This window comes from Calliopsis andreniformis, chromosome 10 (genome assembly GCF_051401765.1).
Source record: "Calliopsis andreniformis isolate RMS-2024a chromosome 10, iyCalAndr_principal, whole genome shotgun sequence".
NCBI lineage: Eukaryota > Metazoa > Arthropoda > Insecta > Hymenoptera > Andrenidae > Calliopsis > Calliopsis andreniformis.
In genome coordinates this window covers 19,030,603-19,058,305 of record NC_135071.1, presented here as the reverse complement: position 1 = coordinate 19,058,305, position 27,703 = coordinate 19,030,603, and the positions used below count along the sequence as shown (strand labels likewise).

At 35.5% G+C, this 27,703-nt stretch overlaps 4 protein-coding genes across 12 annotated transcripts; 1 reads left to right on the top strand and 3 right to left on the bottom strand.

Moving 5' to 3' along the window:
• Positions 1 to 9: 9 nt before the first annotated feature.
• Positions 10 to 12,964, bottom strand: LOC143184705 (ATP-binding cassette sub-family C member 4). Its single transcript, XM_076387128.1, has 16 exons — positions 12,278 to 12,964; positions 7,431 to 7,915; positions 6,610 to 6,720; positions 6,380 to 6,514; positions 6,099 to 6,303; positions 5,662 to 5,884; positions 4,835 to 5,491; positions 4,247 to 4,752; positions 3,898 to 4,179; positions 3,598 to 3,827; positions 3,026 to 3,522; positions 2,723 to 2,953; positions 2,314 to 2,648; positions 1,990 to 2,235; positions 1,614 to 1,916; positions 10 to 1,528 (listed from the first exon to the last, which is right to left on the bottom strand). The coding sequence occupies exons 2-16, from the start codon at positions 7,502 to 7,504 to the stop codon at positions 1,388 to 1,390; spliced, it is 4,176 nt and encodes a 1,391-aa protein (XP_076243243.1). The 5' UTR covers positions 7,505 to 7,915; positions 12,278 to 12,964; the 3' UTR covers positions 10 to 1,387.
• Positions 11,145 to 23,904, top strand: LOC143184709 (uncharacterized). 6 transcript variants are annotated; one of them, XM_076387137.1, is made up of 10 exons: positions 11,145 to 11,165; positions 17,632 to 17,750; positions 17,868 to 18,011; positions 18,088 to 18,303; positions 18,393 to 18,581; positions 18,728 to 18,899; positions 18,985 to 19,099; positions 19,298 to 19,435; positions 20,020 to 20,061; positions 20,578 to 23,463. In XM_076387137.1, the coding sequence occupies exons 2-10, from the start codon at positions 17,644 to 17,646 to the stop codon at positions 20,622 to 20,624; spliced, it is 1,170 nt and encodes a 389-aa protein (XP_076243252.1). In that variant the 5' UTR covers positions 11,145 to 11,165; positions 17,632 to 17,643; the 3' UTR covers positions 20,625 to 23,463. The 6 variants fall into 6 exon arrangements, with proteins under 6 accessions (XP_076243252.1, XP_076243253.1, XP_076243250.1 ...); XM_076387138.1 differs by lacking the exons at positions 11,145 to 11,165; positions 20,578 to 23,463 and adding exons at positions 17,139 to 17,275; positions 23,490 to 23,904; XM_076387135.1 differs by lacking the exon at positions 11,145 to 11,165 and adding an exon at positions 17,139 to 17,275.
• Positions 13,952 to 16,674, bottom strand: Polo (Serine/threonine-protein kinase polo). Its single transcript, XM_076387130.1, has 8 exons — positions 16,525 to 16,674; positions 15,896 to 16,120; positions 15,604 to 15,821; positions 15,236 to 15,531; positions 14,864 to 15,152; positions 14,696 to 14,731; positions 14,225 to 14,630; positions 13,952 to 14,152 (listed from the first exon to the last, which is right to left on the bottom strand). Exons 1-8 carry the CDS (start codon positions 16,615 to 16,617, stop codon positions 13,952 to 13,954), a joined length of 1,764 nt encoding a protein of 587 aa, XP_076243245.1. The 5' UTR covers positions 16,618 to 16,674.
• Positions 23,892 to 27,703, bottom strand: LOC143184708 (uncharacterized). Of its 4 annotated transcripts, XM_076387134.1 has the most exons (7): positions 27,530 to 27,703; positions 26,516 to 26,810; positions 25,393 to 26,008; positions 25,069 to 25,125; positions 24,883 to 25,010; positions 24,617 to 24,813; positions 23,892 to 24,549 (listed from the first exon to the last, which is right to left on the bottom strand). In XM_076387134.1, exons 2-7 carry the CDS (start codon positions 26,753 to 26,755, stop codon positions 24,468 to 24,470), a joined length of 1,320 nt encoding a protein of 439 aa, XP_076243249.1. In that variant the 5' UTR covers positions 26,756 to 26,810; positions 27,530 to 27,703; the 3' UTR covers positions 23,892 to 24,467. The 4 variants fall into 4 exon arrangements, with proteins under 4 accessions (XP_076243249.1, XP_076243246.1, XP_076243248.1 ...); XM_076387131.1 differs by having other exon boundaries at positions 24,414 to 24,549; positions 24,617 to 25,010; XM_076387133.1 differs by having other exon boundaries at positions 24,414 to 24,549; positions 24,617 to 25,010; positions 25,447 to 26,008.

Below are 27,703 nucleotides of genomic sequence, written 5' to 3'. Positions count from 1 at the left end.
CCAAGTGTATATAAAAGAAATGAGTTTTATGTACAATTTGATATTGTATAATACAGATCCGTGGATATATTACTACATGTACATAAAAAATATACTTATGTATAATCTCTGAGGATATAGAATCACGGTGAATATTGCCTCGCTGTTTTGTCGAGATTTATTGCGAGCGTATCACGCCGACTTTCTCTGTCTATCGATCTCTGTACACAAAATTGAAGCTTGAGAATTATTCTATCAATTTCGGTGCTTTAAACAATTACGAAGGACCTCCATTTTTAATCACTGTTACGAGGAACCAAAATTTCGGATTATATTTGTTTCGATTGCGGCTCCTATTTTGCTGCAGTATCTGCTGATACGAAATACTGACAAATCGATACGAGTATCGACTTTAGAACCATTTTGAAAATAGGAAATATAACTTATATGATCTGAAATCTCGGTTCTCTTCAACATTTATTCAGAATGAAGGTTCTGCATAACTGTTTCAGTAATGAAGTTATTTTAAATCATTATTTTCGAGACTGTCTCGAGCACCGTGGCGGAATACTCGAACTAAATTCATCTTATAGGATATTATTGGTGTAGAATTTCAAAAATTACAGCACATTCTATCACTCATACATTCACAATGTACGCAGATAAGTAAACTTTGCACTTGAATTTACAATTTGTTTGAATGCACTGAGAAGCGCTTTATGAAGTTATATTAGGTCCTCCCATAAATAATATCATTTCAATAAGTAATAAAAATATAGATTTTCTTGAAAATTAAGTCATTTTTAGCGACACTATTTATGGGATAAATATACTAACACATTGTGACGACGTTGAAATAATATTTTTACTAACTATTTATGAGAAAACCCTCCCTTATAAATGTTTCATTTAATATTTGGCATTTGATAAATATACGAAAGTCTACATAATAGAAATTCGTGTAAAATGTGCATCTAAAGATTCCCGAAAGCTTCAAGCCTACAGTAGAAAAATATAAGTACTTACTGGAAGCTCACGCGCTGATCAACAGCTTCATTAATGTCTATAATAGTACTGGAATATTCGTCGAAACGATTCGAGTATAAACGAATGTAAAAAGATATCTCTTATCTCGAGATAATACACGAAATCTTTTATAAAAGTACCTGTATGTACTTTGGTATTAGTTCGCGCCTGTATTTCAAAAGTGACACAACACTATGAAACATGATTTTTTGAAATACGGACCCTGAAGCAATTTGATGAACAAACTCTTATGTCATCCTAAAAATTTGACTAATTCATCTTTGTGTACTTTCATGAGTTGTGTCATTTCTAAAACACACATTCGCCTTATTTTTATCAAAGATCAGATAAGAAAAAAATTATTAACACATAGTAATGATGATCATCGGTCTCCGTGTTTGGCAACGTAAGCTTGCTTTGCTAGTTTAATTAATTGGTCGTAAAGGGCGCGATCGGTTTCCTTCACAAGTGATGTGAATTGACTATAATTGTTTTGCAATAGGATGTGTGGGTGATCATATTCCTAAAACACAAAAGATACGGTTATTCTGTACTCCATAATATGTACACATGTATTAAGATTTGAGCAAGTGGCAAATTATACTTACTGCCATGCGACCTTTGTCCATTACCAAAACTTTATCACTATCAATAATTGTATTCAATCGATGAGCAATTGTAAGTACAGTGCAATTGGCAAACTTTTTCCTTATCGTATGCTGAACCAAAGCGTCTGTTTGTGGATCTACATTAGCGGTAGCCTCATCAAGCATAAGTATTTTATTATTTCGTAAGATAGCTCTAGCCAAACAAACCAACTGTCTCTGACCGACACTGTAATTGCTTCCTCTATCTAACACTCGACTAGAGAGTCCTGCACCAGCGATAACCACAGCATCTTTCAACTCCACCTACAGAATAATAAATCATAAATCTTCGATAAAATTCGTCTTAACTTCTATGGGGAATTGAACCTGTACAAACCTCATCCAACACCTCCCAGAGTTCTTTATCAGAGAATTCATTGAAGGGATCCAAGTTGCGTCTTAGGGTACCAGAGAACAAAACTGGATCTTGAGGGATAATTGAAATGTGGCGTCGTAGATCTTCCAGGCAGATAGATCCTGTGTCTATACCATCGATCTCGATCACCCCCTCAACTTTGGCTAATCTGAATAGGGCAGCTATCAGGGATGACTTCCCAGCACCTGTTCTTCCCACGATTCCTACCTGCAATATTTTACAAACGTATAGATTTTCAAGAAATTCTTTTTTTCTCACAAATTTTAATTTGTTTAATTTATGAACCTTTTCACCCGGGTAAATGACTACATTCAAATCCTTCAATACTGGGGGTTCATCCTCAGCATATCTCATATGCACGTGCTTGAATTTAATCATTCCTTCTGTTGGCCAGTTCTTCGGAGCGCTGGCAGCCAAAGCGATCTGCTTCTCAGATTTCTTCACAAATTTGCCTCTGTCACGTAGATTCGGCTCTGGAGCTATCTGTGTGTATTCCAAAACTCGTTCCACGGACATCATCTGATTAGCCACCTCAGCATTTTGTCTCATTCCCCACTGGATCATTCCAGTCATGGCTATTACTTGAGTGATAGCCAAACCCACCTCACCGCCAGAAAACGCTGTAAGGAGAATTGCTTTATTCGTCTTATGGTCGAGGGTTTAATAATAGAGAAAATGTTGATAAAACTCTTACACTGCTCTAATATAAGGAAACTAAAGGTAACCAAAGACGTGAATACAAAGCAGAAGATGTCCAGGGAAAATCCAAAGGCAGTGCTTGCTACTACGTACATATAAAAGGTGGATGTGTGGACATCTTGCAGTTTGTCAAATTCTCTCTTTAAGATTTCTTGCGCACAATAGGCTCTGATAGTAGTTAATCCGTTCAATGTAGCATTCAAGTGAGTGAACACAGGAGATCGTGCTAGAGGAAGAAAAATTCTTTAGTAAAAAATACGTCTGATAAAATTGATCTACTTATTCATCGACTACTTACTCATTCCCTCCATCCGCTTGATATTTTTGCTGGTCTTCAAAAATACTTTTCGTATCCAATAGAAAACAGTACCCAAGAATACGATAGGAATCAGGAAAAGGGGATTAACGACACATGAGACTACCAAAGAACCAAACATCATCATACATATCTGGCCAGCGTCGAGTATAGCCTTTGGCAGTAGCTCATCTATCGCTCCCATATCTTTGGAGAATCTGTTGAGGATTCGACCACTGGGGTTCGTGTCGAAGAATCTCATGCCTGTTCTGATAAGTGCATTGAAAGCCATGTCGTGCAGCTTTTGACTGCACATTATGCACACTTTGTAGAATATGAATGACCTAGTGATCCCGATGCAAAACACACCAACCACTATGGCTGTGTAAATGTACAGATAATTGTTTATTGGTTCCAGCTCTGATGTATCAATTGACGTGTTATTAGTGGAATTTCTAGCTTCTTTAAGTAAATAATGCCGCGTCTCTTCTGCAGTCACTCTGAAAATATTTAGAATTTATTTAGAGTATCATCTAAAGGAAAGAATAGTTATGGTGATAGTTTTAAATACTTACAAGATAGGAACAAAATAGTCGTTCAAACTGACAGAACACTGAGTGCATATGAAAAGAAAAAGTATTGTGGAAGCGAGACACATATTGGCGCCAGTTTGGAAGTATTTGACAAAGATTGGTCCCTTGACTACGCCACGGGACGTGCCTTCTAATCCATCCTGAAGATTTTCAGGGTCCTCATCTTCTTCTTCGTCATCTGTTCCTCCAGTACTGGCTTCTGGTGTTCGACTCTATCATAATTGAAAAAAGATATAGCTCTTATCTTTGATACTTCTCAGTGATAAAGTAAGAGGTTCTTACTCGAGTACTTGACGTCGAGAATTGTCTTTTCATCACGCTCTTCTCTAAAGATGAATCATCATTCGCCTCAGTTTCAGCAGCCAGAAGTTCGCAATACTCTGGTCGTTCATTCAGTAGATCTTGATAATTGGAGAATAATGTGGCTTTGCCTTGGTCAATGAGAATAATAGAATCGACATTCTTCACATACTGTAACTGATGAGTGGCTAGGATTCTAGTCTTCCCAGCTAGATATCGTTGCATGCATTCCTCAAATAAGTGCTTGCTGACATGTGTATCCACCTGAAGCGTACATAAGATTTTAGAATAAGCTTGGAATCCATCGAGGCGTATCTTCCAATTTACTTACAGCACTTAGAGGATCATCCAACAAGTAAATGTCCGCCTGTCTGTAGAGAGACCTAGCTAAGTTGATTCTAGCCTTTTGCCCACCAGACAGAGAACTACCTCTTTCGCCAACTACTGTCTGATCACCCTGAGGAAACTGTTTGAAATCTCGAAGAAGAGAACACGCTTTAACGACTCTCTGATACCTGTGACGTTCGTAAGGCTGACCAAAGAGAATATTTTGTCTCACAGTGGCGCCAAAGACCCAAGCTTCCTGTCCAGCGTAACTCAAAGTTCCATTGACCTTCACATAACCCTCTACCACGCTTATTTCCCCAAGGATCGCAGATAAGAAGGAACTTTTTCCACTCCCTACCATGCCAATCACAGCATACAGTTTCCCTTTCTCTATTTCAAGATTCAGTGTATCCAGTGTGTTCTCTGATTGCCCTAGCTCCCACTTGGTAGTTAGATTAACCATCTTCACTGCACATGTTTCTTCAGTCTCTATAGAAGCACGTTCTTTTTCTATGAAATACACATTTTTAAGTAGAATTAGAATTAGAATTAAAATTCTTCAGTTATTTAATTCTGAATATTGAAAGCTCACCTCCTATGAGATTCGCTGTATTCTTCAGTAAGTCACTAGCCACAACCACCAGACCATTGTGTCTTCTCTTCTGAGTCGATTCGTCCAGATTTTCATAACCATCTATTTCATCATCGATATACGGTAGATCGTACCTAGACGCCTTATTGGAAGCCTGTTTAGTGTCACTGTTAATGCTACCGTTCAAGCTAGCAGCGAGCTTGCTCGCAGAGAACCCTTTCTCTTGGAACTCGTCGTACATGAGGAAATGCTGCAACCTTCTCACAGCCACCATGCACTCTGCTATTTCAGCGAAACCACGCACAAACATTCCCGACATGGTATGCGCCAGAGTGTTGAAGTAGGAAGAGAAGACGAATACTTTGTCTGCTGTTAACTCATTTCCAAATAGGAGCATGCTGATCAGAGTACAGAACAGGGCCATTCTTGTGGTGAACAGGTTGAATGTCATGTAAATGCCTCTGATATAAGAGCTCTTGGTGACCACTTGCAATTCCAACTTGCGAGCAACCTCGACTAAGGCACAGAAAGGTTTCTCCCAAGCGTACATTTTGATTACCTGTACACCTGATACAATTTCATCCATCAGACGTACCCTCTCATCAGTTTTAATCGCTGTTTGCAGTCTGAATTTAGAGGACAGCTTTCCAGTGTAAGCTGAAACACATGATTCATATGTAAGAGATACATTCATAGCAAAGGGAGCAATTTGTGAGACATCTGTCTAGGCATATGTTGAACGCTGATATATTTCCCCGTTATAAGCTCGTTATAAGGATCATAAGCAGGGATATCTGTTATGTGTAGCTTTTATTATTATAACTCACATTGAATTGGCACGACAACGAATACTGCAGCAATTCCAATGAGGCCAGAATATCCAGCCTCTGTATAAAGAATGTAGGCTATGATTAGGGCAGAGATAGGGGCTGACCACATATGGTGAATAAAGATGGATACCAGATCGAACCTATTAACATCGTTGGCTACTAAATTGACCACTTTCCCGGGCGCCGTTTCACCTAAAGCAGTCCTGCTGAGGCGCAGCGCCTGTTAGAAAACAGAGCAAAGAAAAATTAAAAAGGGAACAACATTATTATACACAGGGTGAGTCAATGAGACCTATTTCGATAAAAAAATGAGATTGGATTCATCTGATGAGACATCTCAAAGTTTTTTAATGCAACCAACGGATAATTGTTATGAACTCACTCTGTAATTTTTTTTACATCATAATATTTCAATAAGACCATTTTCGCCATACCTTTCGATAAACCACAGAACACACAGCGACCCTAATTTTGGCGCCGACATGGAACGCACCAAAAATCGCCTGATTAAGTGAGATAACGTTTATGAAGGTCGCCAAAGAGATTCCACCTGCATACATAAGTGCAGTTTCATAAGTCTCAGTCGTATCCTTCTTGAAGTAGCGCAACAGCCCACCCAGCAGCATCGGAGTTCCTAATCTTTAATCAAAATAAATATAAATATCACCACTTAAATATGCAAGCTGAGTTATAAAATTGAAGAAAGTGAGAATACCTTATAACGAATTCGTTTAGCAACTGCATGAAAGCTAGTATACTGTATTCCCACAGAAAGGTGCGAAAAATGGCCCTCAGCAAGCTGGGTCGCCGCTTGCTTTTTTTCGCATTTTCTAGTTCGATGTACCATCGTCTAAAAATTTAATATTTCAATATATCATACATCTTTCTTTTCTTGTTTCATTTAGATACTTTGTAACGAACGTTAAAGCTTATTTTAATACCAACTTCTCGAGTCTGTCACCGAGTACGTTTGATCGATCGGTTTTCAATGGCTCGTACAAATCGTCCGATTGCAAGACCTTCCTGTAGCCAGTTTTGAACAAATCTATCGTCCACCTGCGTATCAACGTTACAGGTAATTCAGGGTACGTAACATCGGCATAACAGTTAATGACTACATTTGATCACCACGCTTCATGGGCAGTAATTACGATGACCGACAAAAAAATAGTTTCGCGTGTTCAGTTTTAACTGTTCGCACTTTGCGTTCTATTTTATTCAATTATCCACACGTCATTGCGTGGAGACTTTATTAACTCCTAAATGAATCTCCTATGTCAGCAGTATTTTTTATGAAGTATTTAATAACGGGAATTCAGTAGAAAATAAATTAAAAAACGATAAAGTCAGCTGGCATGACGAGTCACAAGACACGCGTATTCTTTTCTTACATATTGTCGCCTTAACCTTGGCGACAAAACGTTATAGAAGTCTTATAGAAGATAAATATTAAATATTTGAATAATGTGCTTGCAATAAAGATACACATAAAGTAGTTTTTAATAAGGTTTCGAGAAATAGTATTATTACAGTTATCAGTTTAAATGGAAGGAAATTCTCACACTTATCATAAAAATAACTCCTCTTGTGTAATATGTAATTAGCTTTTATTGAATTTTTATTTTCTTGATTTGAATATTTTAATATGTATTCGAAAATTTTGAAAATTTGAAAATTCAAAAATTTGAAAATTTGAAAATTTGAAAATTTGAAAATTTAAAAATTTTCAAAGCTTTCAAAAAAATTAAGAAAAGAGCAAAACTTACCACCAAAATAGAATGGACAAGAAATTCGCCTTTACCCGCGGGTTCGGGTTTGCTTTCACGTGGCTTGAGTCCATTTTTTTCGGTACACTGCATTAACTCGCCTTCGAGCGACACTGACCATTAAATCAGAAAATCGTTTGACCGATCGGGCTAAAAAAATCAGTGCACTCTTAAAATCAAATGGATAAACGCGATAATTCTCACGATGTACACGATCGGTTATCGGACAAGTAGCTTATCTTCTCCAACACTCGTTTCAGACTGAGCTAATTGCTCTCTAATTGGCCTATCACTTGAAAATTTATACACGGCACAGATACGATGGAAATCTTGAAGAGAAATCTCAAATCTTCTAAATCCACTCGTCGATAATTCTCTTGGTTGATAAGTTCCCTCGGTTTCAGCACAGCCAGTGGCTTCTTCTCATTTCCTTTTCCCATGTAGGCGTATCGAAGACGAGCATAAGACAGATATCGGTCGAGCACCTGCATTTAAAACAAAAAGATCTGTATCACGTACGGAGCACAAATGTGTCAGTCAGTTTCCGCGTTTTATCTCCGTTCTTGTTTTGTCATTCCTCAAACAATGGTTAATAGGCCACGTAATCTGTCAGATACCAAATTATACGTATAGGAAGATTTTATGGCTACAAATTAAGCATTGCAGTCAGTTCAATAAATACCAATTCATCCGAGTTTCAATTGTACATTCGGCAACTGGGAGCTATGGAGTTCGAGGTAGGGAATAAATTTCTGGAGCATCGCTTTGTCGCTGAAAGGGGCGCAACGAGACCATAAAATCAATAAATTCAGTTGAAAGTGGAGAAATTTCTTTGATAAAACTTATCTGCTTGAATTATTGATATCTATTTGTGGATTATTAATATACATATAAAAAATAAATGAATCGTTTGTGATAACGACAGCATAATATGATGGTTATTCAACTCTGATCCACAGATTTATTGTCAATTGTCAATCATTTATTATCAGTCATAAATATTTTACTGAATAATTTTAATCCTAAATATTAGAGACTCTGAGAATAGTTGAGATTCGGTTTATTGAAGTTCTACAAATTCGAATTTCCACAAATTTGAATCTCGACAAATTCGAATCTCCGCTTTGAATCTCGACACGTGAGAATCTCTACAATTCAAAATCCGAATTTTTCCATCCCGCGAAATTGTCATTTGTTTCTTCAGATAATTAGTTTGGAATTCAAGAGAGGTATTAACAGTTGAATATCAATCACTCGATTGTTTCGCAACATCACGTTTGTAGTCTCGAATGGCGTCCCAGTAAAATTTCAACGAGCCAAGTTGAATAATTTGTCGCAATAACTGACGCTAGCAGTTTGTAAGTCACCAGGAAACGTCTTCAATTGTTCAAACATACTGATTGTCTCTCATTCGAGATAAAAAAGACGCTGCGCGCCTATAACGGTCTAGTGATACGAACGCTAAGCGGAAAGTTCGCGAAGACGGTATTAGAATCTCGTAAAAAACAATAACGATAACGACACGTTTGGTTGAGAACTTCCATCATTCCCTTGGCAAGTCAGGAGCAACGAAACAGCGAGAATGGAATGGTAAATCATTTATCACTGCTAGACTATGGAAATTTACACGAATTCATATTCTCATAGATTGAACTAAAGGAGTGGAATATAAATAAGAATTTGTTTCATCTTTTTAACACTGAAATGTGTACTTTACTTTCGATACTTAACATAATTTTGCATATGAAATGCAGCCACTTTTTCATTCATTTAGATTTTCTATACATGCAAAAACAGATACAGTCTAGTAATTACTGATTATTTGCCTCATATTATTCTATGCATATTTGAATTCTTGCAGGTGGTCAGCTTCTAGTAATCAAAAGTTGACTATAACTAAGAATTTTAATTTCAGAATATGTTATGTAAAATAAGAGAAGAGATTATTTAGCTTTTCTTATGTTAATTGAATAATTGGTTCTTCAGTTGCTCTTAAATAATTGTTATCAAAATTTTTAGTGTATCTCGTAGCGATACTCCCTCTTTAAAACGTCACACGAGGGGGAGTAAGCAGGAGAAACCAGTCTACGTCAGTGAAGGAGCTAAAACAGTGACGGTAATCTCTGATGACGCTCATGATTCAGCACAATTCCTTGTACATCTTTCCTGTTCAGTCGTCACAAAAAGAGAGGGAGATAGATTCCAAAAAGATCCACAACTGAGTGATCTCATTCGTAATCAAAACCTTAATTCGTGTCATCTTAAATAAATATTTTTTTAAGCCTTACTCATCACTGGTTTATAATATACAAAAGTTTATAACTAATATCGCTGGAATTAATTAGCGTAAATGATTACAAAGCTTTCGTAAGGCGCGCGAGGTATTATGACGATTATATAATTTTATGCAATCTATCTTCGATACGAGCTTGTTGCAGAAATAAAGACTACAGACGGAAGTAATTTATTTTTTATGATAGTCGTATGTACCAGCAATACATTTATATGATTTATTCTGTCTGTATGTCGAAAGAGATAAAAGAAAGTCAGGTACACACGGAAGACAGTAGCATGTTGTTATATTTATTTAATTTGACTTTTTTCCATGGGGAGAAAAGAAAACCATTTCGCAGTAATTCAACGCGCATTCGCGACGTTTATTACACCCTTATCAGTTCAGTAAGCCAACGCCAGCGTCTGTTTCACAACTTAAAACACGACCACGGCAAATATGTACCCGCCAGATAAAAAGCGAATGCACGGATGTTTCATTTGTATTTAATTCGCTCGAACGAAAAGGAAAACTAGCGTACAGTTGATGGTCGACCATTGTCAAGGAGAAAGAAACGTTAGTACTTGCTCGATGGAGGTTGAATGTTACGATACACTGTTAGTCCTTCGTTCTATTAGATATAGTACGATGTGTACGAAACGACGTCGCAAACAAATTACGACATAGGTAAACGAACCATTCTTACTAGGCATACTGCTGGCGTTACCACACTGATGGGCATTGAATTACGGTTTTCGACGGTTCAGCACGGATGCACGTGTACAATCTACTTTCTACGTTCTTCAGTTCTAGACTCTTTTCTGTAAATGCAATGTCGGTGCTTAATTCTACTACAAAGAAATATTTACATTTTGAAGCCCCTGCATAAAAATATTCTAACATTTTGAAAACATTCACGTCCTTATTCCATCTATTGTTACTCTTCAGCAATAGCGAATAAAAATCTTGATTTCGATCGATATAGCCGCATGACTACTTAAGAAAAGAAAGGATTAACACTTTTCTCAAATTTGAAACGTATAAAAAGTGTAGAAAATTACAGAATGCACGCAATATTTAAAACTATAGAAAATATAAAAAATAGAGTACAAATTATAAGTATCTGAAGGATGAAACAAATTTTTATGCAAGTTTCATTTCTTTAGCTGTATTTAGAAAAATATGGAATTGCATAAACGTTCGAAGTACTCATAAAAAGTACTGTTTTTACTTTCTAAAATATCTAAAAAAAGGTTCGAATTGAATAGAAGTTCGAACCCATTTGCGCGGTACTTGATCCCATTCCTAGTTATGCAACTAACGAATAGAAACATGCGATTGTGACGAAGTGCATACGAAGAAGGCAGTAGCGTTACTTTTGACTAGGCGTTTTCGAATTGGATTCTACCAACCACCCAACAGCTAAAAATACGTCCAACGATTTAACGTGTTCATCAATCGGGGTAAGTACTCAATAGGCGTGGGTCGAAAGTTCTGGTTGTGTAACACAGTGCTCTATTAACGATTTTCATCGAACGATGCGCGACCGTGCAAAATGGTCAAGATGTTGGAGGATAAGGTCAATTGTCGGCGACACGTGACTCGTAACAGTTCAGCGTGACACAACACTGCGTGTCTACCACAATTCTATTTAACACACACGAAAATAACAGCACTGTTCAACGTCGAATATTCGATTTATGAAATAATATCAGTAATACAATTCGTAACAAAATTTTATGGATTCGAGTGTCCCTGGCAACTTGAGTTGTGTGGAACGAACACATTTGATTTGACAATAGTTAACAACTTCATCAATGAGCACTCCATTAAATTTGACCTATTTTTATGAAAACAATGACTTGTAGAATTTTGTATACAAAACGTGACAAAACTTTCGCGTCTAAAAATTGCATGTGTTGAATTATTCAGTTTCACGGGGTGGACAATATCCTTATTTATTAGACTGCAATTACTGTCACACAAGGAGATATATTTTTCTGTGAACTTTGAACAACTTGTCATTAAGAAGTATGCGGAGCTTCGACAATAAGGATCTGCGTTAAGTATATATACATGTCAAAATAATTTCACTCTAGACACGGGATTTTTCACTTGCAAATTTTGTTGCAGTTTGTTGTATTATCTATTTCATTCGCAAAACTCATTTTTAAAACACGAATGTTTTGAAACACTCTTCAGGTTCTACTGAAAATGCTCGCCTGATATACATTTCAAATTTTTGTAGACTAGACATTCCTCTCGCGAAGAACATCCACAGTAGTATTTCCTCAAGATAGTCTCGTTGCTAGGTTCAGTAAAAGTTTCATTTGCATGCACTATCATTCACAATTTCCGATAAGACGAAAGGGAGAAACCATATCAGCATTAATTGACCTCAGAAGCGTCTTACTCTGAGAACTCGCCAGTGAGCCTATATCGAGAAAACACTGTATTGGCTTTTGGACAGAGAATATATTCCTGTATTCGAAGAAGGAGAATCTCTGTGACGAACGGTTGAGCAGACTTGATAAATAGACTCGCGACATTCGTTGATGCTTGGCGTTATACTCACTTTGTGTGTCAATATCGAGTTTGTTCTCTGTTCTACAATGGTACGTCACGTTTTATTCGTGTCACATGCTACCTCAGATATGGGATTTACTTTCTCGCGATACGGAAGACACGCGTGAACACAAATAAGAAGGATACACGCGTGTCTGGCGCAAAGCCTGCACCGCTACTGAATACAGTTCTTGCCTTTTCCTCTGCTTTGGCTCTTCACGTTCTGACGCACCTATACTGTTTCATTTAGACATTTAACGGCTCGATACACAGTCAAACAGCTCGTATTTCATTTCCACGATGATACCGATTACTTTTCTCTCCTCCGTCTCCCTTATTATGATTCAATTTTCAGTTTTGCATATCATGGTTCCTTTATCGTTTTATTTTCAAATGATGAAATCCGTGAAGCTAAGTTCTGTTGAATTCTATTAATAAAATTTTCTTAAAATCAAACATCTGACTTGCATCTGAAGGATCGTATTCATGTAATATAGTACGATTTCAGTTAATGTTTATTGATTGATGTAACTTTTTAGTATGACAAAAATAAAAACTTACGTAAGGTAGAAACATACATCATGTTACGAAAGAAAATTACAGTAAATATCGTAATCTTTTGTTTGAGAACCGAATCTAACTTAAACGTGTTTCTAACCTAATACTCGCGATAGATTTTGCTTGAAAAGCAATTTAACTATTAAAGACAAAGGTTAGAAATGAAAACACTTTATTTTATCTTCAAAACAATCTCGTAAGTTACTTACAAAAATAATCCTTACAATTGGTCTAATACATTAAATGCTTATATTTCCTATATATAGTATTAGAGAATACTTGTATGTACAGCTTCTTATATTTCGTTTGTAATTTACTATAATAGTGTTAGATCGTAAATTCAAGTCTTATAAATATTGTCAATCGTTTTAATATTTTTATTACTATTCAGATCTTCGTTTTACGATTTACGATCATTTATGTACCATACAATTTTACAGTTATTAAAAAAATATCAAGTCTCAGAAGTATATGTTTAACAGCGCATAATTTACACGCTGGAGTATACATGCTTGGCTTCGTGAACCAAATTTTAATTATAGAAAGCTATGATAAAATGAATATTTAAAAAAAAAAAATACACAACTTCGTTACTAGAATATAGATAATCTATCATTCTGTTTGAACATTGATAGAAAAAGTGGTTCAATTGCACTACTCCATTAAAATGTAATAGCAAAGATATTATGATAGTCTGTTCTTACATTTACATGGAGTAACGAATATCGTGTATAGATAAAGTACTTAAATTTAATATTTGTTCAAGCATAAAATTATATTAAAGTACGAATAACTACGCAAAGATGTGCGAGCGTAATTTAACCGTCGATGGCAATAAAAAAAGGAAAAAAAAAGACGTGAGAAGTCTTTTTTATAACGTCAAAAAGTCCCGAATAGTTATTTAAACCGTATGCATGATTTGTAGATTGTTTTGTTTAAAAACATCTAGCAAAATTCTATACGTTCTCTACAAAATAAAATAAAAATAAAATAACTAGTTAGTCTGTATTTGTTACTCGGCAAGGATAAAGACATTACCGTTACTAAAAAAAAATTAATACTTCTAAAATGTACTGTATATCAGAAGTGGTTTCTCTTGTCCCATATGTCTAACATTCTGCAACGGTTATCGAGTTTGCATTGGATTTGATAACATTAGGACAAGCTTCTCATAAGCATATGCCAAATTTTTAGCTAGACCTTTACAGCATCCATTCTCTTGTATGGTTTGGAATCTGTACGTCCTAAAATTCTTGTCTGTATCAATATATGTAACAGCTGCCATTAATGGACACATAATGATCTTTGTGTGATCCAAAAAGTTGATCTGGAAGACAATAATGCAATCATTTAAACAAAATCATTCAAAATAAAATAGGAATTTAATTCTGTAACTTACCTGTACCGTCCCATTCGTCAACTGCATAACTACAGCACTCTGTGTTCTAAACCACTGATGCATGTATGGTATCCTAGACATAGCATCACATGGTTTCACAACAACCGAACTACCAGCCTTCATTAAATGTTCTTTCATGTACTTCAAGAAGAAATTCATAAGCTTCATCTTCTTTTCCAATTCTGGCGGGTATTCTTTAACGGTATAATACAATTCGTTCCCTTCACGATTAATATAATGGATATTGAAACAATTAGACAGCATGATTAATCGAGTGCCATCGTTGTACATTACACCGACTCCATCGTCAGATAGTTGATATCCAAAACCATATTTATCCGAATAGTCAACCCATTTGCTTATCCATATCACAGGCTGCGCGGCAGGGTCTGTCATTTCATCTGTGCAATTGAAATCAAATGTATTTACATGAAAATAATTGTCATATTAAAAAAAGAAGCCAATTAGATGGAAAACAGGAACAGAAAAGGGGGTTGTGATTCGTGCCTGAGTTTCCACAAATACGTCACAAGATCTTGAATACACTGCATCAGGATGCAATATCCACTATTATAAGGACTACTTTCCATGCAGAATGAGATAATAGTATTCAATCCTTGGATCATTGTACCTGCTGGCAATGTTGTCTCTCTACTTGGCTTTGCCTTTAATACTGCAGCCAGCTGCTCTCTTAATGTCTCAAGCATCTTTTTAATATCAAGGTTCATTCTTTGAACTTCGCTCATTGAATCCGCAGGCTTCGTCTTGCGCGCTGGACTGCTAGGTACTCTAAATATAAAGTCTTGTCCTTCTCCTCCAACGTTCGTATTCATTTCAGATAGCGGTTTACGTTGATTGTGCATTTCTAACATGTCCAGGCGAGGTGCCATCGTTAAGCATGAAAGTGGTAAACTGGCTGGCATGTAACCTGTGAATAATTTTAAATTAATTGTTAATGCAATTTTCTGATGATAGTATTCTAATGTTCAATTAATATTCTATGACAATTACCGCAAGTAAAGAACTGATCTTTCATCAATTTGCTTATGGAAGGACGTTTAGATGGATTCCCTTGCAACATATTAGTTATCATGGTCATTGCAACAGTATTGATATGCGTGGGAATTTTGTATTGAACTTGTTTGATTCTAGCATATGTTTCCCTTAAACTAGATGTTTCAAATGGAGGTTTCCCCACTAGCAACGTATACATGATGCATCCAATGCTCCATACGTCAACTTCATACGAATGACCAGCTTTAGTTATTATTTCTGGTGCTATGTAATTAGGAGTCCCACAAACTGTCCTGTCAACACAAAAAGGAAACATGAGTTACTTATAATCTTTAAGAACACACAGGTATACACAGAATAATTACTTTTTTCGTTCTCCTTCATGTTCCAATCTAGTAGCCAATCCAAAATCACCAATTTTAACTTGCAAATCATCACTCAGGAACAAGTTACCTAACTTCAGATCTCTGTGAATAATTTTATTCTGATGTAAGTAATTCACACCATCTAAGATTTGTTTCATATAATATCTGGTTTCACATTCTGTCAATGCTTTTCTGCGTTTATGTAATTCCATCATAGACTACAAAAGATAATAGTAATATTAAAGTGCATTCTTTTTTATGAAACAAGACGAGAAGTACAAAATTTATTTACCCTTTTGCGACATAATTCTAAAATTATATATACATTCTGTGGATCATCAAAAAATCCATAAAAACCAACAACATTTTTATGATTCAAAGTCTGATGGATTGAGATCTCTTGTGTTATTTTCTCTCTATGATTGCTTTTAGTAATTTGTGATTTCGGTACAATTTTTCCAGCAAATACACGATGTGACTTCGATTCCCTGATCTCATAACACTTCGCAAAACCACCCTATAAAGATAAATATAAAACTGTGTTTATAGGAAAGGTAACTCATCTTTGTATGAGTAAATGGAAACTGCAATTTCAATGTAGAAGGTGCATTAAGTACATGCAAACCTAGAATATGAGAACCTTGTTCATTTTGCAACAATGAAAATGAACTAAAACAATCCAAATTTAAATACAAAAATTTGTATCGTATACAAATAATGAACTTCATATAATCATAAGAAAAAAATTTACTTAATTAAGTGTACTAATAGAAAATTTTTTCCAAATTTATGATATGTAAAGCAACAAGTGTTAAAAATCATTGTATACAAGAAACAAAAATGTGAACAGAAAAGTTCATGTTTAATTCTGTTGAGACACTCTGAGCGTATAAAGGTCAAAAAACGTAGAAACCTACTCACCTTTCCGAAAAATCGTCCTTTCAGGTAACTCTTCCCCGAATTAACATCATGTATCACATCTGGAATAATACTTTCCTTCTCGTCTTTCGACATCTCGTGCTGTATTTCTCCGTCTGCAATTCGTATGGAAGGTTAAAAAAGGCTTTGAAAAAAGTCAGTATTAAAATCGTTGATCGCGCGCTCCTAGAAAAGATGTATATTCGTCACTAACTTTCTTCCGAAATACAAACTTCTGTTTTTGTCATGCGGAAGACCGGCAACGGATTTCAATATTTAAATCCGAACTCCTTGACCAATCCCGCGTTTGCTTTCGTTTGTTATCAACTGAACGAATATTTATTCCCTAGCTAGGGACAGAAAACAACGGTGATTCTTGATGAAGTTACTGCAATGAATGTCCCAGAAGTTCCCTAGGATTTCAAGTGCGCAGAGCCACTTAAATGTAAACGATAATAGTTTAATATCTCTTTAGATTTATAATTACAAGTTATATATATTTATTTGTAAGCATAATTAACGCTTTATTGAATTCAAATATTGTCAGAAATACGAGAATCTTGAAATTCGAAGGATCAAAGTTTTTCATGGAAACTTTCTTTAAGGAAGGGGATATCCGGTTTGTTGGTTTGGTAATTTAAGTAGCTTGATGGTCGATGCTCCTCTTTCCGGGAACCGGCGTCCATTTTCCTTGTTGGCTTGTGTGAGATTGGCGCGTTTCTTATTCATGAAATTATTTATCGACGAGTGAAACGTAAGTATATTTCGGTGGCATATAAATGTAATCGCCATTTCATTATTTCTTGCGATATATTTAAGACTCTTGGTTTATGTATGAGGACAACAAGAAGGGGACAAGAATTTGTGGGGCTGTCTGAAATGTTAAGTAGCGTCTATAGGATAATCGTCAGTTAGTATAGGATGCAACCCTATTTCTGAGTTAGAGTAGACAAACTTAATGAAGAGAAAGATATTGCGTGTTTATAAGTTTTTAATAGCATAACAAGCCAGAAACTCCTCTTTTGTGTTTTATATTTTGTATAGAATTTTATAAAAAAAATATTCTGTATTTGTGAAGAAAGTAAATTTTTTATTTTCTTGAAATTGTAGATACATTGACAAATGGAAGGTGGAGCACCAGCCAGCAGAGGTGGGTTTCGTGGTGGTGGTGGACGTGGAGGCCCAAGCGGTCCAATGAGAGGACGTGGCAGTTTTGGAGATAGAGGAAGGTACAAACTTTCTTATTATTATACTTTTAAGTCTTATAAAAATACATGTTCTCATAAATATAGTCAAATACAAATGGAACTCATAAAAATTTTGTAAATCTTGTGATTTTTTAACAGGGGTGGACCCCCAAGAGGAGGTATGATGAGAGGCGGTCGTGGCAGTGGGCCTGGAGGTGGAATGAGAGGTGGACCTCCCGGAATGAGGGTCAGAGGTGGCCCTCCTGGTAGAGGTGGCCGTGGTGGTGGACATTTCCCTCCGGGGTATTAAACCTTAAAATAATATTTGTTACTCAGTTATTATATTCAGTACGTCAATTAATTATACTTCACATATTAGTGGCCCTCCTGAACCAGGAATGTCTAGTGGACCTGGTGGTGGTGGACCTCCTCCACCAGGAATGGGAGGACCTCCGCGTGGCGGTAGCCGAGGAGGAGGCAGCAGTAGTTTCCGTGCTAGAGGTAGGGGCGATTTCGGCAGAGGAGACAGCCGCGGGGGCAGCAGCAATTTCCGTGGACGAGGTGGAATGGACAGGAGCAGTCGAGGAGGATCTAGGTATGGGTTTATGTTTGTTTCTAGTATGTAGTTGGTTTGTTATTTCTAAGATTATAGATTTCATTTACTATTTCTTGTGGAATTTATAGAGGTGGATCGAGCAGAGGTGGACCAGGAGGTAGAGGAGGTTTCGGAGATCGAAGCAGAGGTGGTAGCGGACGTGGTGGTCCTTCGAAACGAGGAGGCGGACCACCAGGATCCAGCGGACCATCTAAACGACCGAGATTCGATCAACCTTCTTCACAACCTGCAAACGGATATGCAACTCAGCCACCTAGGTAATTATTATTTTTGTACTGAATTCTTTTGCAGAAAATTAAGCTTATAGTTTTATTTTCATAAGTGGTCGAATGTACAGACATATGACCACTTGTGGAGGCAGCACTGTTTTTAAATTTGTAAAATATATAAAATTATAACACAGTCAAGGCGGATATGGAGGAGGAACTAGCAATGCCTATGGTGGAGGGCAACAACAACCACAACAGCAACAAGCCGTGGGGTACGGTGGAGGCTATGGGTCACAGAACTACACTCAATCGTCATATCAAGGCTATGAGAGTTATCAACAGCCTCCAGATTATGGCCAAACAGCGGTAAGTTAACTCGTACACCTCACGTGATAGTTACAAGATATACTTTTACGATATACGTATCTCATTTATTTATTTCTGTGTTTAGGGCTATCCACCATCAGCAGCAGCTGATAACAGGTATGGTGGAGCACCTGCTGTTCCAGCTACAGGAGCTTTCAATGCCGGTGATCCCTACAGTTACGGCAAAGCACCACCATCAGGTCAGTGTTCTACTATAGTATAACTTAAAAAAGTTGCTGTGCAGTAAATAACACAGATAAAAAGAGAACAAATAATATATGGAGTACCATATAAAAGAAGATTAAACTTTTTATTACAATTATTGTAGTTTATTTGAGAGACGGGCAAAGCTATTTTCGGATAATCGTATTGTAATTAATTATATACTACGTGTACAGCCAATTACCAGCAGGAGGCAGTGGCAGCAGTAGCAGGGGGTGGGGGTGCAGGTTATGCCTCTGCTAATTCCTACGATGACCAATCTTCTAATACCACTTCTATGAGCAACAGAGGTGGTTACTCGACACAGCCTTATGGTTAGTTTTTTCGTTAGATACCTCATTTCACGTCACGTATTAATTTCCTCCTGGGTTTTATTTTTGATAAAGAAATAATAAATAGAGAAAACGAATGATAAACCATTTTCGTGCCCCATCTTTATGTTCTCGAATTGTTGCACATAAACTACTCGGATGTGAATCGATTCAGACGAGAAACGTTTTTTTTTATAAATGAATTGGATTTATTTGTATTAAGACCATTTTTCATTTAAGCTTTCTAAAGAGTTGCGTTTTTTACCTACTTCCATTAAACCAATAAAAATTTATAAAGCACGGAGAAATGTGACTATTATTCATTGGGATACCAGCACTGCAGCACTGCCTCCTGTCATACTTCACCGCATAATGACACTACCTAATGGATATCCATGCGAATATCCTTACACCTAATATACTGAGAAAAGCTACTAATATTATCACAAAATTGTTTTACATAAAGGTAAACATATAATTAAAATTCTAAATTTATTAGGTTACAGATCTTTCTCGTCTGAGTCATATCTCCTTTAATCACCTACCTTTAATCAATTGTTTCTAATTTTCATGTGTTATTTTTACAGATTACTCCAGTCAGGATGGTGTATATGGAAAACAGGATTACGGTAAGTACAAATTACAATTCAAACGAACTTCTTAATTTCTAGATAGCACTTTTTATTGGAAATGAAATATGTAGGGCTATTTTCGAACATATCACCAAGAGAACGATATTTGTTAGCTTAGGAAAACTGAATCGATCGAAAAGCTGCAAGAGAAATTCAATTAAGAATTTTCAATTCACAAATTTACAATGAACAAAATGTAAAAACGTCTTAACGTTGAATAGCACAGAAGTAAAGTTTTAGCATGGGTTTATTTTGACAATATTTTTCAAAACTGCAAGGAATGTGAGAAAATATTCACAACTTCGGCGAAATTGTACACAAAATTTGAATTGCATGATTATAAAAGTATACCATAAAAAGTGAATCCGAAAAAGGAAAATATCATATGCATATTTCTAAGTTTTCGTTTGACAATTGGTAATCTGTACATAAGTATAGAGTTAAATACAGAATCAAATAATGAAAAATTCTACTTACAAAGTGATTGAACGGAGGAGCTATGGTTGTTTGCAGGTGGCAGTGCTGGTTACCAAAACGCCCAGTCTCAGCGACGATATTAAATTACACATTCAGCTATTTAATTTTAATATATTAGATATCACGTTATTCCAAATTTAAGAAGATCGTTCCTAGCGCGTGAAAAAGTTGGACAAATATTATTTGTCTTTAATTTACGAATATTTTGTATATAATTAACCGAATGAGTCATCTTTTACGTAAAAAAAAGGAAGAAAGAAACAAAGTAATGCAATATAATAAAATTTCTATCGTGTTTCTCCTATCTTTGTCGCGCGCATGGAAAACTCATTAAAAATTGCGCGATAAAGCGCAAACGTTTTTTTGAGTACACTGAAAGTATAAATGACACGAGTGTTTTATACTTGACTATAACAGTATAGTATCTACTTTGTCATGTTTGGCCGATTACAATTTAGGATTAAGTTTAGTGTACTTGGTGTACAGTCATTATCAAGTTAATCTGCAGTTATAAAATGATTAATATTAAATCGTAATAATGTTTACATTGTAATAGTAGGGACAAGAATATTTACATTATTTGTAAAGTCACTGAACAGTCGATCATTGCGAACACAGCTCAAGTACCGCAAAAGAATTTTAGGTGTAAAAAGAAACTGATGTTAGTTCTTTACTAAAAGAAACAAAAGAAAAGTAATTGTATTTTATGGCGTTCATTTCGTTTGTGTTTAACACATGAATCAAGAGATTCTAATCTGTACTAGAATAGACTGCCCTTTTATGCGTTAACAGTGCGATTAATCAAATTGGTAACACTATTGCAAATAGTTTCACAATACAATAAATTAATTTTATCGTAGCGATGTTTCATTTTGTGTCTTTTAATATTAGGGCTCAATCTCTGTAGATAATATATACGCTCTGCTTGGAGGTGACAGAGAAGGTCTTACATTTTGAAAATATTTTTAAAAGCCTCATTTGAAAAGTATTTGAAAGGAATGTCACACTGGCAGAGACAATCAAAACAAAGGACTAATGGTTGATACGAATATTTATTCTGAATTGAGAAAATATGTGTAATTATCCAAAGATCGATGTGCATGACTAACTAATCAAATTTGTCCCAGCCAACTGTGTACATTAGAGTGACAAAATATGTAGGACAACCAATGAAATCTATTTCATTTGTTATATAAATAATTATAAAACTATCTACTTGTACTAAAGTCATTGTCATATGTCAGCATAGTGATAGTAAATGGATTTAATATTGTAAGTCATAGAGAAACAATTGAAATGATAACAAGCATTGAAAACAAAGAAGTGTAAAAAAAAATGTAATATCTTTCACATTTATTTCCTCACCTTCAATATATAAGAGCTTGCAGATTGAAATATAAAGAAATCTAGCGATGAAAATGAAAACCAGCAACTGCCATAGGAAACCAGATGTGCATTAAAATGAACCCAATTTAAAAGGGCACAGAATATTTGCGTAATTAACGTAGGTATGAGCTTTTATTAAAAAACGATATTTGACATTTCGCAAAAAAGTCTCTTTCTAATTATTCGAATGAAAAAAAAGCGAAAGAGTTGCATATTTTTGTTTACCATATATAATTCATTCAAAGAGTATTTTCTATCGAGAGTGGTGCGTTATTGAAATATGACAATGTTGGTGGCACATTTTAGGTATATAAAAAATTTGACGAAAAAACTAAGTTTATTTCACAGGCGTAGCAACAACCTGAGATACTTAGGGAACAGAATGAAAGAAAGAGAGAGAATACCTTCCCTCCGTTACCAGCAAGGAGATACCGATTCTGATAAACAAACAATAATATATGAATAAATGACGACTGTACCATAAAGTTATAATTGACCGATGGGCACAGGTACCACTAATGTTTAAATGAAATTTAGAAAATATATTTATTCTTTTAGAGTATCATAGTACGTTCATTAATTAGAATCTTTATTTAATTTTTTAAAAAGTTGATCTGTACCGAATAGTATTTGATCTTTTTTATGGTGCACCCAATTTTTTTCATTCGAAACTTTGTCACAGTTCTTTCCAATGTAAATAGTACACATCCGTAAATTTATTTTCCAAGTCACTGTCTAAAAATTTAGTTAGGCCTTGTGCATATGGTATAAAAAGAAAAAGACACACATTTCAATAAAACCAAATGAAAAGAAATTACGATATCAAAGAAATCGTGGAAAACACGCAAGAAATCAATGAATTAAATTATGCTAACATGTATTATGCTCATATATATTAAAAGACAAATGCTCGAGTAAACCACAACCCGAATTCAGGTGAGTAAATATAAATCTATCCGTTTTTTATAAAGAACAAAAAACGTATCAAATTATTATGTATACAAGATGAATGTTGGCAAGGATAATACTAAGTAAATTGATTCTGCATCTATCGAGTGTAAAGTGGAATTATTAAGAAGTAAACGTAGGATAGTTGTTTCAAAACGCAATGAAACATACTATATTTATATAGGAATTTCTATTTTTACTGCCCATAACAATAGAAAATAAGTAGGTACAGGAAATGGCATACTTTTCAAAAATAATTTTACCGCTTTATACATACGATACGTGCAGTATTGCAAATGGCAGTAACAACGAGGTGTAAATGATTAAGAAAGAATATTTGGAATTTTTTTAAAAGGAAATATTATTTTATGAAAACCATGTATAATGTTATCATGACCTATAAAATAAGAAGAAATACAGGGAAGAAAGATACCAAATACCTATGAAAATCTGAGCACAAAACGTGTTTCAAAATAATGACCATATGATACAATAATTAAAATATTGAATTAAACATAAGCGTGTTAGATAATAGGTACAAATTATTTGTAAGATTTTATTATCCCTGTTTTGTTTACTGCTCTGTTCTAATTTTATATTATTAATTTCTTTAGGTTGATAACTGTGCTGTGATAGATGGTCACTGCCATTGAAGCAACATCTGCCACATGACTGGCATCAACGTTGTCCTCCAAGAGGATTGGAGTGTCTTTTCCTTTTCGATGGAGATTATTATATAAAGGTACTAATATTGTACTTTACACTTACATTTAAAAAGACTGAATATTTACGCGGCTTATAAATCCTGTAATTGACTGTGTTAAACTATGATAAGGAAGAGCATTTTCTTAAATAAAAGATAGTATTTATATAACGTATTGAGATATTTTACGGGATTTCAAGGCGAAGCAATAATTCATAGTGGTTCTCGTTTACTTCGTTTATTTTGATTTTATTTAATATTAACATTTAATATAAAAGTTGTAAACAATATGAAAAAATGTACAAAATTGAAAAATATATTTTACTAGAACTCTTTACTTTTATAATTTCAAAGAACGTTTTAACAATATGTAAACATCCGTTTAGTATAAAAAATCTAGTAATGCACTGACTGGTTTAGTCTTATTGACTGATCTTAAAACGTAACATCACATCTTTCATTCTTATCTAGTCTTCGCGTAGAAGACTGAACATTAAATATGCAAGCGCAAATTTTAGTAACAGCACGAATTTTAATAATCCTTTACAAAATCGTCGGTATAGAAATAAGTACAGAACTAAATTTATTTACAACCTAATATTAATCTTCTGTACAGTCTTCCTCTATTATGCATTTTCAACATCACTGTACATAAAATTTAAGCTTACATTACGAGAAAAAAGGTATTAAAAAAAAGTAACCAATGACTGTACATTGATTGTTCACGTTCATATAAAATAAAAGTTTATCACTTGTGAGAAACTTTGATCGTAAAGTTAAACCTTTGATCATTTCATTCACGTAAATAATCACCTTGTTTTAATATTCGCAAAGGAATCACGCTATAATTCATGGCACAACTTTAGTTTTCATTGGTATCTTATCTAGTTTACTTCAGACGCCTTTTACGAATATTATTAGACAAAAGTACAAGTTGTATATAACTGTGTCCTTCTCGCATATTTATTAATCTAAAAAATTTCATTGATTTTATATGAATTTTCACAAGATAATCTGAAAAAGAAGTCAATTTCTTACCTATCTCTCTCCTGTTGCTGTATGTGAACCCGATCACCCTTTTGTAAAGGAGTTATTATGCTCGTGTAACACGACACTTCTGAAGCTGACGTAGAGGAGGCAGTAGAACATTTGACAAGCTTCTGTGTCGTGGACTTGCCTTCCGAACTTAACAATATCCAATACGAATAATTCGTCGGTTCGCCGAAATAGAAAATCTGGAAAAGAAATATTGTAAATATACAAGTGCAATGTTTCAATAGGAAACATAATCCAAGGTCCATTACCTGTGCCGAAATCATGTATAAACCGGTTGCTGTAACTTCAATCGACTTTTTGTTCTCAACCAAATGGAATTTATTTAGACTATATTGAGTATTATTCTTAGCGCTTTTAACCCATGGGCCGATGTAAACTAAAATTAAAAGATCTATGTTAGCGTTGACTCCGATATTATGTTTTACATAACTTACCTGTATCCGTGACATGTTGCTCGGGAATTGCTCCAACAAACGTCGCTACCAAAGGCCCTAAAAGGTGTTCCTTTTTATATTAATAATGTATATTATTTGTATAAGCAATTATTTAACATGGAAACCTACACTCTGTAATGTAAGAGGGGTTCAAATTTAGCCTGCACTTAATTCACGTACCAAATTTTGTAATACATTAACAAATGGCAAGTTCTGTTACCATTTTTTTTCCAAAGATTGTGCAAGCTAAGTTCGAATGCCCCGCCTCGCGTGGTGAACGATTCTTTCGATTGGAAAACATGCTAACTAAATAATACTAGATACCCAATCGCCTGCGACTGCGCTTGGGCCGCCTTTTGTTCTTTCCTCGTTTTTTACCTCTTCCCTCGTCCCTTCTGGACCTGCCGGAACGGGGCTCTCTCCAAATATCTAAATCGTTATCGTCATACATATCGTCAGTATCATTGTAACTCGCGACTGTGCCACGACTCGTCACTACATCCTGATTTTCTGTCATATTTTGCTTTTCCATTGTCAATACTGCTCTCTCGATTCGTGGATTATTTTCATTCTCATCATCTACGCTCTCATGCTTTAGCTCTTCAACTAGAGCTTCTCTAAAGTTCATTGTATAGTTCTCTTTCGCGCGAACACTATCGCTAATAAGCGAATATTTATCGGTGAAGTTTTTTATTTGATTGAAATATGGAACGAGAGATTTGTACGCAAGAGAGCCTTTGTTCGTCGTGTTACGCATATCCTCGAGTATCTCGATGACCCTCGACATCGACGATGCACCGACGAGGAGTCGTTTCACATCCTGTGCATTCTTATTCTCTAGAAGCCTGTCTGTCCGCTGAATCAACACTCGATTCAAACTTCTGTTTAGCTTTTCGTACTTGGACATCAGTAAAAGTAAGTTCGTGTTTGCAGATTGTATCTGGAAAGAGAAACGTGATTACCAAAGATGAAAAATCGATGACCAAGTTTTGTATGTATGGATATACGTGTGTGAGTGTGTAGACATCTATTTTGTGTTTATATTTTTAGTAGACTGGGTTATCAGAACTCATACAAAATTTTATTATAAAAAAATACTACTGGTAAGAGAAGATTTTTGTTAATTAGTCCTCTATCCACACTATAAAGGTACAAAGTATAGAGTTCTGATAATAAGCTACTTATAAAAAAAAGATAGTCGGCCTCTCCCGCGCGAAATTTCAAATTTACCGCGCTATATGACCCACTCATGAGCCACTGTAATTAACTCCACATTTTGAATGCTTGAAAGTCAAATTTTGCAATGTGAAACCTCGTAATTGATGCTTAACTTTTTATGTTTAAAATAAATGTAAGTATATTTTTGTTTTGTGGAGTTAATCATTTTGGCAAAAGTGAGTGGTTCATATATATTTCGAGAATACCCAGTATATCGATTCTCGCCTACCTGTACTTGTAAGGCGCACACTTTTTTCCTGAGGTGAGACAGCTCGATAGCGAGAACGAGCACTAGAAGAAAAAGAACGATCCTGCGCGATCGTTGGTACACTTTCGATTTCTTCACATTCGACACTGTCACATTCATATCAACGTTCCATTCGATCAAATTCGCAGCACTGTTCGAGGGTTTGGCGAGCTGCGGGCCGAGGTCGCCCTGGATACGTTCCATTCTAATTTTTGTCGCCATCGAGATCGCCCACGCAGCTAGACTAGTTTCAATATTACCGTATCACATTTACGTCCTGGAACACATACAATTATGCTACTTTTTACTTCGCTGCCGTGAATGAATAATACAATGAATGAATAGTATCACGTTCTCTCAAATCTTACAGAGGGAAAGCTTCAATATTTATCGATGGTCGTTAAAGCAGTTCGTTTTTTTCGTTTCTAGTTACGTATGCCACGTGCTTGAATTTAGAACATATAGCAGAACTTGAACATTTTTCAAAATTTCACTAGACTATCATTAAACCATAGTTCCAGTTTTATTCACAATTCTATTATATTCTCATCGTTAATACACCATATTTAAATACTCGAAAGCTTGACTAACAAAGAACGTGGGCAATCAATCAAATTAATCGAGATTCTACCATAATCAACTAAAAGCATAAGAGAGAAGTAAACGAGATCGTCACAGAACCATGCAGTATATTGAAGTGAATGATTACGTGTCTTCAAAAGTAAGGAAATGCATGAAGCTGATTCAGTTCATTGTTAAAAATCGCTGACTCGTCTATTTCACTACCGTGTGTCACTTCATAGTCTGTGAAAATGTGTCGCAAGAGTCCTGTTACTTCTATGGGCCTCAGCTTCAAATCGACGCTGCCTCGAGTTTCATCTATCGTTCTTTGTTCCTTTTTTCATCTTCAGATAACAGTTCAAGGAGAATTTCCATAGTTACGGAGGCAAGGTGGAAAGATGGTTGATCGAGCTATTAATGGAACGTGTCGCTTACCTGGATGACATTATCCTCGGCTTGGTCGAGGGGCAACAGGTGAGGGTGCAACAGGTGGAAGTGATCGATGCCGCGGATCGATCGTAACGCGACTGTTGCGACTTCCTCGCCGAGACTCAACCTTTTTACGCGACGCTGTTTCGTACCATCTTTTGTTTACCCAGCTCGCTGGCT